Here is a 15,220-nt window from a genome sequence, read left to right as displayed (position 1 = left end):
GTATAGCAATTATATTGATAATTGTGAAAAACTGGGAACAACCCAGATGTCCTTCAATTGTGAATTGGTAAACAAACTATAACACTTTCATACTGTGGAATACTACCCAATAATAAAAAGGAACAAACTAGTGATACATGGAACAACTCAATCTCAAAGGAATTATGATGCATGAAAGAAGCTAGTATCAAAAGATTACAAACTATCTGTGATATACATATATGTGACATTATTGAAAAGCTAAAAGTTTAAGTACAGAGAACCTAGTCCTTGCTAGAGGTTACTGATGTAGGGAGGGGGTGACCCTAAAGGGATAGCATGAGGGCACTTTGGGGCGTGAAGAAACTTTCAATAGCCTAATTATGGTGGTGGTTACCCCTGTTTGTATGTGTTAAAATTCACAGAACTATGTACCAAGAAGGTCAATTTTATTATATGATATTAGCATAAATTTTAAAAATTTAAACTATATAGTATGTGTACATTACACTATTATATAGTAGACACAGATATATGGACACATTCATCATACCTACACAGGGACTATTTTATTTCTCTTATATGTTCTGTCCCCTAAGAGGCATACTTTTCCTTTATGCTTGCTATAACCTGACACCTTAAATATTGTTAGGATAGTATTTGAAATTGATTTTCTGAGGACCAACCTCTTGCCACCCATTTCCTTTTAATCCCTCTCTTTTTTTTAATGTCTCTCTTTTTCACTATCTCCCTGTATCTTATCTTGTCTGCCTCTCTTTGTATTGTTCTTCAAGCCTCTCCCTCCAACTTTTCTGCTTTATTTTTGTCTCTTTCTGTGTCTCTATATTCATGTTTCCATTTCCCCCTTTTTGTTTTTTTCCCCATCTCTGTGTCTCTCTCCCAGTGTTGCTGTTGTTGCCTCACCCGTTTTCCTTTGTCTGCACTTGGCTAATGCAGGGATCAACTTTGACATTCTATGGCCAAGGTACATTGCTCAGCCTCTGTGCCCAGAACAGAAGTGTTCTCAACAATGAGGGACAGGAATGGGTGGGTAAATACCCCAGTCTCCTCACCCCTTGGTGGGATAATTCTCAAGTATGTTTTACACTTTCTCACAAAGTGGGCAGCAGGCCTGAATCCCAATTGCTCCCTTTATTGTCTTAACTCTCTTCCACGTCTCATTTCCCAACTCCTTCACTTGATTTCTGGCATTTCACAAATGAACCCCTTCAAACAAAGACACTCCCTTGCTCTTCATATCTCTCTGTCTCTGTTTTATGAGTGTGCCTCTTCTTGCTGCCTCTTTCTCTTCAGCTCTTTTCAGTTTGACTCTGTTCCCTCCTCTCTCTTTCTGCGGGTGTGTGTCTCCCTCTTTCTCTATCCTCATTTCTTTCAATCACTCTCCCACTTCCTCTCCACATCTCTCTTTGCTTAGGAGGCCAGATTTGATAAAAGCTGATGTTTCCCTGGGTCACCCCATCTGGAAGTCTCCTGGAGATACCAAGATCGTCCAAGCATCTATCCCCAATTAAGGTTGGCTGTAGCCTGAGTCCTGGACTCAAGAGGACCCTTCCTTGAAAACTGACAGAAAAGCCTGCTCCTGCTAAGCAGGTCTTGGACAAGTGAAACTGCTCCTACTTCTCCTTCGGGATGGAGCCGCAGTGCCAGGCAAGCGGCCACCGCTTTCCAGGGAGTGCAAGGTGGCGATTCCCAGGGTGCATCGCGTGCCCTCAGGGCTTGGCCTGAAATTCGGGGCGGAGCGAGAGGCGGTGCTCGGCGGAAAGTTTCCTGCGTGCGAGAGCTGGAACAGTCGGCCATTTCGGGTTGGTGCCTGGCAACACCGCGAAAAGCCATGGGTGACCTGGCGCGGGTAAGAGGGGCTCCTCCGCGTGGACGCCCGGATGTGGGACCCACAGTTTGGGCTGCGGTGGACGGGAAGGGCGGAGTCAGTGTGTTCGCGTCAGGCTCCGCTTGGGGGTCCCGGCTGTGGAGTGAGCCGGTGGCAGCCGTTCGTCTGTCCCGGGCTTCGTCCGTGGCCAAACCCCTGACAAAGCAGAGCCTGGACGGGGTTAGACCCTTGCGTAGGGCCCACACTTGGCGACGGACGCCCGGGTGTGGCGCGGGGCGGGCAAGGGGAGGAATCGAAACAGATCTGGAGGCCGGAAATGTGTCCGTCTCAACGACAGGTTTACATCATAGAATTACTGATTTCAAAACAAAATTTTAAAAAATTTAAGAATTTGAAGGCTGAAATGATAGACGGCAACATGTTAAATGTCAAAGCATTGTTGCTAACGTGATAAAGTTCGTGTTGAGTATAAGAAGGAAGGAATCGAGAAGGATATAAAAAACCTAAACACTGTACACATAATTTGATTATTTGTTGATTTGTTGAAGAATAGGGAAATTGAGGTTTCGAGGCAGTGGCAAAGATTTTTGCTTCCTAATTCATGTTTTTCTATGTTATATAAAAATTTTGTATTGATCATTTTTGCTGATTATTAAACGAATTAAATGAGATCATGAATAATAAATTACAATTGCTACAAAACCATGATTTTCTAGGATTAATTCTACAAAAGATGTGCAACTGCTTTATTGAAAAAAATGATCTAAGAAATGATAGATACCCCATGCCCATAGATGGGAAGACCAAATATAGAAAGATGATACATTTCCTCCAAATATGTAAATTTCCAGGAGTTTCACCAAAATCACAGTCAGATTTTTATGATTTTAGATGAACAGATTTTAAGGTTCATTTGGGAAATATAATGGTCAAAAAATGAGTAATGGGTCTATGAAAAAAGAAAAAGGAAGGGAAAGTACCCTACCATATAAAAGACTATAAACCTGTAGAATTAATGCAGTGTTGTTTTGTGCAGGGATAGTCATATAGAGCACTAGAAAAAGAACAGAGCACACAGATACAGATGGGAGGTATCATGGGACTTGGTCTACCACACTGGTAACCTTACAAATTAATAGGCAAAGAATGGGGTATTCAAAAATGATGTTAGGACAATCGAGTTTCCATGTGGAAAAAAATTAAGGTAGATATTATGCATAAAACTACTTTCTAGGTAGATTAAAAATTGATACCTAAAAAGCAAAACTTTACCTTTGTGAAGATAATGTAAAATATCTTTGTGACCAGAGTGTAGAAAATACTCTCCTGAAACAAAATACAAAAGAGCAAAAAGACGGGGAAAAGATTGGTATAATTACATCAAATAAAAATTTTCTGTACAATATAAAACAGCATAAATAGAATGAAAAAATTAGCCACAGGCTAGTAGGAAGTATTGGCAACCTACATAGTCAACATTCATTAGTATACAAGTTATATAAAGAAATCCTACAAATGAAAAAGACAAGCAACTCAATAAAAAAATAGACAAGGTTTGTAAAATAGGCAGTTCCCAGAACACAAATGGTCAATGAATATAAAAAACTTGTGACTCAGATAATAGAACACTGTACGAGATTAAATTAGCTGTGTATGTATCAACATGGATAGACCTCAAACAATTTGAGAGAAAAAACAAGCTACAGAAGAATAAAGCATTTATGTATAAAAGAAATCAATATTATATATTGTTTGTGATGGCAGATATATATACTAAAAATTTAGAAACAGTTGAAAAAATTCACTACATTTATAATAATGTTTGCCGCTGGGAATGCAGAATAGGACTGAATATAAGAACAGGATTAGAGAAAGGTTCCAAGAGGGTTTCAGTTTATCCATCGAGTTCTATTGATTTTATTAAAAGGAAATCTTAAACAAAAATGTTAAATTTTTAAAATCAGTGGTGAGTACAAGAATACTTGTTTATAATAGCCTCTGTAATTTTCTGTATGTTTTAAACATTTGGAAATTAAAAAGGTAACTAATAAAAATTAAGATTTTTGACATTTAAAAAGGAAGGAATTTAATTAGAGAAGAGATAAGAAAAAATGCATGTAGCAAAGAAATAAAAACATGCAGAAGGTCTGCTCTAACACATGTATTTCTGAAAATCACAATGCTATGCAGAATCATTCAGAACAAATCACAGAGCTAGTGGGGAAAATGTGGCTAGGCAGCAACACTCAAAAAACATTGTCAGTGGTACATTAAAAAAAAAAAAGGAACCTAAGAAACATAGCACTGTTTACACATGTTAAATGGCTAGGAAAGGCATAAATGCTACAGTAAGTATGCCACTTTGCCTGAAGATTGCTTGGGTAAATGGGTGTAAAAAGTATTGGAAGGTATTTTGATGTGGTGGAAGAAAGGGTATCTCAAATGAAAAAGTCGTAACACCAGAAGTGGATGATGTGACATTTTTGTAATCTAAGTATCTTTAAAAAAAAAAAAAAAAAAAAATTGTAGATAGCTAAGGCTTAATCAAACACCAGGTTTAAACTGAGATAGATGGTAGATGTTTGAGGGATGTGCATGTGTGCATTTTGTTTTATCCTACATGGTTCAGATCACCTGGGTACAGTTTTCTGCATTCACTTCATGCAGGTTTTTTTAACCTTAGCAAAGTTGACACATTGGAACAGATAATTCTATGTTGTGGGAGACTGTCCTATGCATTGCAGGGTGGTAAGCAGAATCCCTCTTGTCTGTCCACTAAATTTCAGTAATACCCCCTTCCCCAGTCATGACAGTCAAAAATGTCTTTAGACATTGCCAGATGTCCCCTCAGGGGCAAAGTTGCTGCAGTAGTGTTTCTCAGAGACAAAATCACACCTAAGCAAATGTGGTATTTGTGTTATGTTCACCTTGTTCCCTAAAATCAGTCATATTGGGACAAATTCACATTTTCAAAATAAGCATTATGGCAGAACTATTTCATTAAACTTAATGAATCTGATTGAAATGTAAAATAAGCATATAAAGTGTGAAACAAGATATACTTTACTACTCACAGAAAATTTAAAAATTCTTGATTGTAGCCACATTTCATAAAACTAAATCCCATATTTTTCTGACCTTCAGCATTGATAAAGAACTTTTTTTGCTTTTGCTACAAAAATATTACATTACTGTTAATCATAGTCCCTAATTACCTTAGTTACATTTTCCCTATGTATCAACTCTAACTGTAACACCTTGTAATAGAGGAACATTCTTGTGTTTGTACTCTCAAACATATTTTTTCATTTAGTACTGAAATAACCTTGTTATACAGTCCTAGATTATCCTCTAAATGTCTTTTGATTACCATTAACCTCCTAGACAACCCCTTTAAGCCACAATCATATTTATAAATCAGCAGTGTTAGTTATACTCATTAAAATATGTTACCATCAACTCTACCCATTTCCAGATATTTACAATTAGCCTTATTAAAAATTCTACATAAATTCAGCATCAGTTCCCTGTTCTCAACTCACATTTTGTCTTCTATTCTCTGTAGTTTAACTCTATAAATTTACTCATCCTATTTAGTTCATATCAGTGAGACCATACAATATTCATCCTTTTGTGTCCAGCTTATTTCATTCAGTATAATATCCCTAAAGTTTCATCCATGTCATATGAAACCCAAGTTCATTTCTTCTGACAGCTGAACAGTGGTCCATCATATGTATATATCACATTGTTACCTTATGAAATGCTAGGTCATTGTAGTTTTGATTAGCATTTCCCTAATAACTAGTGATGGTTAAGCATCTTTTTATGTGTCTTTTGACCATTTGCAGTTCCTCTTTAGAAAAATGTCCACTCAAGTCTTTTGTCCATTTTTAATTGGGTTGTTTGTCTTTTTATCATTGAGTTGTGTGATTTCTTTCTGCAACATGGAAAGCAAACCCTTATCAGATACATGGCTTTGAGTAGGTTGCCTTTCCACCTACTTAAAGTCGTTTGAAGCACCATTTACAAAGAAATGTTTAATTTTGAGGAGGTCCCATTTATCTATTTTTTATTTCATTGCTCTTGCTTTGGGTGTAAGGTTTAAGAAACCACCACCTACCACAAGATCTTGAAGATGTTTCCCTACATTTTCTTCTGGGAGTTTTATAATTCTAGTTTTTATATTTAGGTTCTTGATCCATTTTGATTAATTTTTGTATAAGGTGTGAGATAGGAGTCCTCTTTATTTTAGATATGGATAGCCAGTTCTCCCGGAACAGTTGTTGAATAGACTGTTCTGACCCAGCTGGGTGAGACTGAAAGCCTTGTCAAAAATCACATAACCATAGATGTGGGGGTCTATTGCTGAAATTTTTTTTTACTCTTTTTTTTTTCTTTCCCTTCCCCCTCCGCCACCCCCCCCACCCCCCCCTTCTGTTTTTGTTGTCTGTGTCCATTCACTTTGTGATCTTCTGTATCTATTTCTCTCTTTTTGTCTTCTCATCTTTCTCCTCTAGGATTCATCAGCATTGGATCCTGGGGACCTCTGATGTAGAGAGAGTTTCCCTGTCAATTGTACCACCTCAGTCTCTGCTGTGCTTTACCTTGACTCTCCCTTCGTCTCTCTTTTGTTGCGTCATCATCTTGCTGCATGATTCACTTTTGTGGGCACCGGCTCACCACTCAGGCACTTGGCTTGCCACACGGGCACTGGCACACCATGTGGGCACTTGGCTCACCATGCTGGCACTCGCATGGGTACTCACCATGTGGGTCCTCACATGGGCACGTGGTTCACCATCTGGGCACTGGCTTGCTGTGCAGGCATGCTTTGTCTTCTTCTTTTTCACCAGGAGGCCCCAGGGATCGAACTCAGGTCCTCCTATATGGTAGGTTGAGGCCTTACCACTTGAGCCACATCTGCTTCCCTATTGCTGAACTCTTAGTTCATTTTTCTTGGTCATTCTGTCTGCCATTATGCGAGTACCATGCTTTTACCACTGTAGCTAAGTAATATGCTTTAAAGTCAGGAAGGGAGAGTCCTCCAACTTTGTTCTTTTTTAAAAAAATTTTTTTTAAGATTTATTTTATTTATTTATTCCCCCCGCCCCCGCATTCCACCCATTGTCTGCTGTGTCCACTCGCTGTGTGTTCTTATGTGTCTGCTTGTATTCTCATTAGGCACCTCCAGGAACCGATCCTGGGACCTTGCGGAGTGGGAAAGAGAATTACTCTCTTGAGCTACCTCAGCTCCCCTATTCTGCTATGTCTTCTTATTTTCTCTTCTCTGTGTCTCTTGCCGTGTCATCTTGCTGTGCCAGCTCTCTGCTTCAGCCAGCACTCCTGTGTGGGTGGCTTTTCCCACATGGGCCAGCACTCCAAGTGGCCCAGCTCACTGCTTGGGCTTGTCTTTGGTTTGTTGAGGTCTTCTGTTTCTTCAAGTGTCAGTGTGGTTTGTGTATTTCTAGGAATTTATCCATTTCATTTCCTTTCCTAGTTCGTTGTCGTACAATTGGTCATAGTATGCTCTTATAGTCCCATTTATTTCTGCGTGGTCATTGGTAATGTCCCCTTCTCATTTCTGGTTTTATTTATTTGCGTATTCCCTCTTTTTTTCTTTGTCAGTCTAGCTAAGGGTTTATCAGTTTTGCTGATCTTTATGAAGAACCAACTTTTGGTTTTCTTGATTGTCTCTTTTGTTTTTTTATACTCCATTTCATTTATTTCTTACTAATCTTTGTTATTTATTTCCTTCAGGTTGCTTTAGGATTAGTTTGCTGTTCTTTTTGTAGTTCCTTCAGGTTTGCAGTGAGATCTTTGACTTGAGTACTTCCTTCTTTTTTAAGACAAGCATTGAGGGCTATAAATTTCTTTCTCAGGACTGCCCTCACTGTATCCCCTAAGTTTTCATATGTTCTGTACTTTTTTTTCATTTGTTTTGGGATATTTACTGATTTCTTTGACGTACTGAATATTTGTGTTGTTTACTCTCTATATATTTATGAATTTCCCCTTTTTCCACTTGTTACTGACTTCCAGCTTCATTCCATTTTGATCAGAGAAAGTGCTTTGTATAATTTCAGACTTTTAAAGTTTATTGAGATCTGTCTTATTACCCAACATATGGTCTATCTTGGAGAAGGATCTAGAAGCACTTGAGAAGAATGTATGGCCTGCTGTTCTGGTGAGTAATATTCTGTAACCGTCCGTTAAGTCTGTTTCATTTATCTTATTTCAGACTCTCTGTTTCCCTTTTGATCATCTGTCCAGTTGTTCTGTACAATGCTAAGAGTAGTTATTGAAGTCTACAACTATTATTGTAGATACATCTATTTCTCTCTTCAGTTTTGCCAGTGTATGCCTTATGTATTTTGGGCCTCCTTGGTTAGTCCGTAAATATTTATTATTGTTATTTCTTCTTGGTGAATTGTCCCTTTTATTAATATATAGTAACCTTTTTCTCTTATAACAGTTTCACATTTAAAATCTCTTTTGTCCAATTTTAGTATCACCACTGAGATATTTTTTAATTACAATTTGCGTGGAGTATCTTTGTCAGACTTTTCACTTTCAGCCTGATTATGTCTTTAGATGTAAGGTGAGTCACTTGTAGACACCACATAGATGGCTCATACCTTTTTTATCCATTCTGTCATTCTATGTCCTTTTTTTTTCCTTTTTTTAGGAGGTCCCAGGGATTGAACCCAGAACCTTGACAGGCACTCACCCACTGAGCTACACCTACTCCCAGTCTATGTCTTTTGATTGGGGAGTTCAATCCATTAACATTCAGTGTTATCACTGTAAAGGCATTACTTAATTCATCCATGTTATCCCTTGACTTTCCCTTGTCATATCTTAATACTCTCTGTCTTTTAAGTCTTCTAGTTACCCTTAATTATATCTTCATTTCTACACTCTTCTCCAAGCCTCTCGCATTTTTTCCTTCCAGGCTACAGCATACCCTTTAGGATCTCTTGGTGCAAAACTCTCTCAAGTTTTGTTTGTCTGTGAAGATTTAAACTCAATCTCATTTTTTTTTTTTTTTTTTAAAGATTTATTTATTTATTTAATTTCCCCACCTCCCCTGGTTGTCTGTTCTTGGTGTCTATTTGCTGCGTCTTGTTTCTTTGTCCGCTTCTGTTGTCGTCAGCGGCACTGGAAGTGTGGGTGGCGCCATTCCTGGGCAGGCTGCACTTTCTTTTCACGCTGGGCGGCTCTCCTCACGGGCGCACTCCTTGCGCGTGGGGCTCCCCCACCCCGGGGACACCCTTGCGTGGCACGGCACTCCTTGCCCGCATCAGCGCTGCGCATGGCCAGCTCCACACGGGTCAAGGAGGCCCGGGGTTTGAACCACGGACCTCCCATATGGTAGACGGACGCCCTAACCACTGGGCCAAAGTCCGTTTCCATCAATCTCATTTTTTATTTGGTTTGTTGGATAAAAGAATTCTTGGTTGGAATTTTTCTCTTTCAGTGCCTTAAATATATCATACCACTACCTTCTCGCCACATGGTTTCTGATGAGAGATCAGCACTTTTTCTTATTGAAGTTCCCTTTTAATTGATACATTGCTTTTCTCTTGATGCTTTCAGAGTCTTCTCTTTATCTCTGGCATTTGACATTCTGAATAGTAGGTATTTCTGCATAGGTTTTTTCAGAGTTGTACTGTTTGGGGTGCATTGTCCTTCTTGATAATTTTATATTCATGGCTTTCATAAAGGTTTGCAAATGTTTGTTTTATATTTCTTCATATTCTTTCTGCCCCTTTTCTGTTCTCTTTTCCTTCTGTGACACCTACAATGTGTATGTTTGTATGTTTTGTGCTGTCTTTCAATCTCTGAGACCCTGTTCAATTTTTTCCATTCTTTTCTCTTTCTGTTCTTTCTTTTCAATTCAAAGAAGAATTCTGCCCTCCAATTTGCTTATTCTGCCCTTAGCCAGTTCAAATTTGCTACTATATCCCTCTAATGTATTTTTAATTTCACCCATTGTATCTTTCATTCGCATAAGCTTGTTACTTTTCTTTGCTGGCTTTCATATTGTTTTTTATGATCACCCCAGTATCGTCTTAATATCCTTTATCCCTTTGGTTGTATTTTCCTTCATCTACTTGAATGGATTTAGATTTGTGTGAACGTCATTGATTAGTTGTATTCAATCCCATGTCTTGTCAGGATTTTTGGTTTGTTCCTTTGACTGGGCCCTATCTTCCTGTTTCTTAGCATGGCTTGTAATTTCTTGCTAGTATCTACACATCTGATTGTATTGGTGATTTTACTTTGTTGGTCAATTTCTCCTCTTACTAGTGGTTTTGTTTCAAAGCTCTTCTTTGATTTTTGGTTCACTTTTTCACACAACTTTAAGATTGTCCTGGACAGTGCTTCTAGCACTCTCCTATTCTGTAGATCCCCAAAGCAATTCCCTCAGATACTGCCCCCCTCTCCTGTTTAATACGAGAGCTGTGACCTGCGTGAACTACTCTGATACCATCTTCCTGAAACTCTTCTAAATGTCCTTTTTTTTTAGTGGACCAAATTATTTTGAAGTTTATAAGAAAGAATAAATATTCCAGAAAATGGACAATAGCTTGGAAATGATGTAGTGGGGTAATTTGTCCTCCAGGTGTTAAAACATTGTACAAGTACTATAATCAAATACACTTAGGTAGCATACCAAAATACAGAGTTAGAGTATTCAAAATAATATAAATTTACATATATGAAATTCTATATGCAAAGGTTGAAAGAAGGTATTTCAATTTAAAGGAGAAAGAAATGGTGTATTTAATAGTGTTGCATGATTGGTTATCTATGTGGATAAAAATAAAGATGCCAATCTCATCTACAGAATTACTTTGCAAATCCAAATGTAAAAAAGCAGTAGGTTACTTGTATAACCTGAAGAATACTGTCTTAGGTGTAAGGGAAATCTGGAATCAATTTGGAAATGACTGACAGATATGATTAAATAAATGGGTCAGAATTTCTGCATAGTGAAAGACAAAGTCAACAGACAAATGATGAACTGGGAGAATACTTTTACCAACCAGTTAAAGGCTTATTAACCCAAATATAATATGAGGTCATTTAAATTGTAAGAGCCCACTAGTACACTTGCTTCTATGGTGCTCACTCTACCTACCTAGCTATCTCTATTTCTATCTCCAGTAAGAGGATTAAGACCCATTCAAATTGAAGTGGATCACATTTTACCATAAGCAGCCTCATCAAAAGGTCCTACTTGCAATGGATCCACACCACAGGAATGGATTAACTCTTAAGTACATGATATTTTCAAATATGTACAATTCCAAACCACCACGACCACCTTCCTGGATTGACCCCATCTAGCTCTCCTAGGCAGGATACCCTGATGGGGAAGAAACCACAGGCATAAAAGCCTCTCAGGAAAAAGAGGGGTGCTGTGGGTCTGGGCTGCTGTAATATAGGACAGATCCCAGAATTGAAAACTGTAAGGAAAGGGAGGACTGAGTGAGGGAGAGAATTTAAACAAATCATAGGAGCTGGGGGGAAAAATTCTGCATAAAAAACAAACAGAACAGATAAAGATTCCTGGAGCAGAGAGATAAGGAAACTCCCCTGGAGGTAAAACAGTTGCTCAAAAATTGAAATCATATATATTGTTTTGCATATCCAACGCAGGAAACAGATGAAGAAAAGCTAAATAAATCTGAACAGTTAAATACAGGCTACCCTAGAAGTCCCAGAATAAGTTGGATTCAGCATCAAAGAAGAGCCTAACACAAAGCCAGTCAATAGTAAAACTCTACACAAAAGGCAGAAAACTTAACTTCAGAGTTAACACATCGAAATAGAGGTCCAGACATCAGCAAAAAATTTACAAGCATACTAAAGATACAAGAAGATAGAGCTCAGTCACGGGCCAAAATTAAAATGTCAAAGGAGTCACAGAATTTGGAACATCTAATCAAAGAAATTCAAACCAATCTCCTAAATCAATTCAAGGATATGAAGGAAAATATGAATGTAGAGGTAAAGGATGTTAAGACAATTTTGGCATAAAGAAGAATTTGAAAGCTTAAAAAGAGGCATAATAAGTTATGGGGATGAAAAGCACAATAAAGGATATTGAAAATACACAATATAGGGAAACGGACTTTGGCCCAGTGGTTAGGGCGTCCGTCTACCATATGGGAGGTCCGCGGTTCAAACCCCGGGCCTCCTTGACCCGTGTGGAGCTGGCCATGCGCAGTGCTGATGCGCGCAAGGAGTGCCGCGCCATGCAAGGGTGTCCCCCACGTAGGGGAGCCCCACGCGCAAGGATTGCGCCCGTGAGGAGAGCCGCCCAGCGTGAAAAGAAAGAGCAGCCTGCCCAGGAATGGCGCCGCCCACACTTCCCGCGCCGCTGACGACAACAGAAGCGGACAAAGAAACAAGACGCAGCAAATAGACACCAAGAACAGACAACCGGGGGAGGGGGGGAAATTAAATAAATAAATAAATCTTTAAAAAAAAAAAAAGAAAATACACAATATAGACACAAATATATAGAGAAGGAAACAATAGCACCTGTATGGTAGGGGAAGCATAGAGAGACTGAGAAGTGATGAGGTATTTTTTGTTGTTTTTAAAAAAATTATTATTAGTGCTGTAAAAATGATTGAAGTGATGAATGCACAACTATGTGACTATACCAAATACCACTGATTGTATACTTTGGACGGGCTTATGCTTTATTAATATGTATCAATAAAATTGATTTGTTAAAAAAATAAATACTAGACGCACCAGTAGATTTAACAGGAGGCAGAGAAAAGAATTGGTGAACTAGAAGACAGTTAAATCATACAGTCAGAAGAACAGATAAAGAAAAAAATAGAAAAATTTGAGCAGTGTCTCAAAGATCTGTGTGACTGCAGATGTGTACAATGGCATCAAGAATGTCCCTGAAGGAGAAGACTTGTCTTTCAGAAAGGCAGAAAGAATAATTGAGGAAATAATGGCTGAAAATTTCCCAACTATTATGAAACACATAGATATATATGTCCAAGGAGCACAGTGTCATCCAAACAAAATAAACCTTAATAGATCCTCTCCAAGACACATACTAATCACAATGGCAAATGCCAAAGATAAAGAGAGAATTCTGAAACGAAGAAGAAAAAGATTTTTTACATGCAAGGGACCCTCAGAAAGACTAAGTGCAGATTTCTCATCAGAAACCATGGATGTGAGAAGACACTGTGGTGTGATATATTTAAGGTACTGAAATAGAAAAACTTCCAGCCCCCAATTTTTATTGGGCAAAATTGTCCTTCATAAATGAGGAGGAGTTTAAAATATTCAAATACAAACAGAAGCTGAGAGAGTTCAACAAAAGACCTTCCCTATAACAACTACTGAAGAGAGTTCTGCAGGTTGAAATAAAAAGGAGAGAGAGTGGCTTAGAGTAGTGTGAAGAATGAAGATCTTCAGGAAAGCTAACTAGAGTGTAAGTGCAAAACCAATAGTACTGTATCAGTATAAAACTCTATACTTAATTTCTATATTTCAGAATACAGTTGAACCAGGGAAAAGGTATGTTTCCTGATAACACACACAAAATATAAAAAGGTATGGTGGGACAAAAACAACATACAGAGGCGAAATAGAGGGGCATGGATGCAGAAAACATGCTATTGAAGCTTAGCAGAGATCATCTCAAAATAGGTCATGGATATAAGGTTGTGTAATACAAATCCCAGGGTAACGACAAGGAAAGTATTTTTAAAATAAATGAAAATAAGAGAAGAATAAGATATATCACAGAAAATCAACTTTACATAAAGGAGGTTGCAATAAAGGAAGATAAATGATATATAAAAACCAAAGGGCAAAATGGCTGAAGTACTAAAATCATTGGACATTAATAAACTCTCCAATCAATATACCCACATTGCAGAATGGATAAAATAGCATGATGCAAGTATATGTTGTTTAGAAGAGACTCACATAACACCCAAAACCACAAATAGATTTTAAGTGAAAAGATGGAAAAAGATACTCCATGTAAATAACCAAAAAGGGCTGGAGTCATTACACTAACTGGTACCCCAAAATACATAAGGCAAACACAAGCAAAACTGAAGGAAGAAAGACACCTTTACAATGATTGTTGGTGACTTCAGTACAACACTTTCCTCAATAGCTAGAACATCTAAACAGAAGAGTAATAAGGAAACAGAACTTGAATAATATGAAGAATGAACTGGACCTAACACAATTCCAGAATATGGCATTCTAGTACGGCAGGATATACATTTTTCTCAAGTGCTTATGGATTATTTTCCACGATAGACCACATGTTGGGTTGCACAACAAGTCTTCAGATTTTAAGATTGAAATTATGCAAAGCATATTCTCTGAGCATAATGGAATGAAGCTGGTAATCAAAAACAGGCAGAGAACTGGAAAATTCACAAACATTGGAGGTAAATAGCAAATTTAACCAATCAGTGGGTCAAAGAAGAAATTACTAGGTAAATCATTAAATATCTAGAGATGAATTGAAACAACACATCAAAACTTATGAGAATGCAGCAGAGGCACTACTGAGAGGGAAATTTATAACCCTAAATGTATACATTGGAAAGGAAGAAAGAGCTAAAATTAAGACCCCACTGAGCAACCTGAAGGAACTGGAAAAAGAACAGCAAAGTAGTCTGAAAGCAAGCAAAAGGAAAGAAATTTAAAAAATTTAGAGCAGAAATAAAAGAAATAGACTACAAAAACGCTAGAAAGCATTGACAAAACCAAAACAGTTCATAGTAAAGATCAATAAAATTGACAAACCCTTATCTAGACTGACAAAAAGAGAGATGGTGAAAATTAATGGAGTCAGAAATGAGAGAGGGAACATTGCTACTGCTGCACAGAAAAGGGATCATAAGAGGATACTCTGAACAATTGTGTGGCAGTTTGAAATTATTTTCTTAATCCAAAGAAGAGAAATAATTTTTTTAAAAAGCAGTTTTACTGGTATCTAGTCACACACCATACAGTCTATCCAAAATGTATAATAAATGGCTCTCAGTGTAATCACAGTAATGTACATTCATCACCACAAAATGTTTTAGAACAACTTCATTACCCCCAAACAGAAAAAAATATCATGTTTTAAACTAACCCATTCCTGTGGGTGTGAGACCTGTTTGCCTGGATTATGTCATTGGGATGTGATCCATGTTCAGTCTCTACCCTCTTGCTGGATCTGATATAGAGACTCAGAGGAAAAAGGAAGCCAGCATATTTGATTCTACAATGAGAAAGAAAAATTGCCTAGGCACAAAGCCCCCAAATGGCTGGGTCCACAGCACAGCTCAAAAGGAGAACAGCCCTGTTATATGCCTGATAGCTTACAGCTGA

At 37.9% G+C, this 15,220-nt stretch overlaps 1 protein-coding gene across 1 annotated transcript in view; it reads left to right on the top strand.

Annotated features, from left to right (window-relative positions):
* LOC101427658 (zinc finger protein 624-like) overlaps positions 1-15,220 on the top strand; it is a 195,797-nt gene that overhangs the window by 73,428 nt on the left and 107,149 nt on the right. Inside the window, exon 6 of the mRNA XM_071215524.1 lies at positions 1,568-1,849. Within this exon, the coding sequence (XP_071071625.1) occupies positions 1,568-1,849 (282 nt within the window). The remainder of the gene's footprint in view (positions 1-1,567; positions 1,850-15,220) is intronic.

This window comes from Dasypus novemcinctus, chromosome 5, assembly GCF_030445035.2.
Source record: "Dasypus novemcinctus isolate mDasNov1 chromosome 5, mDasNov1.1.hap2, whole genome shotgun sequence".
Taxonomy (NCBI): domain Eukaryota; kingdom Metazoa; phylum Chordata; class Mammalia; order Cingulata; family Dasypodidae; genus Dasypus; species Dasypus novemcinctus.
This window is presented reverse-complemented; position numbering and strand designations above follow the sequence as displayed.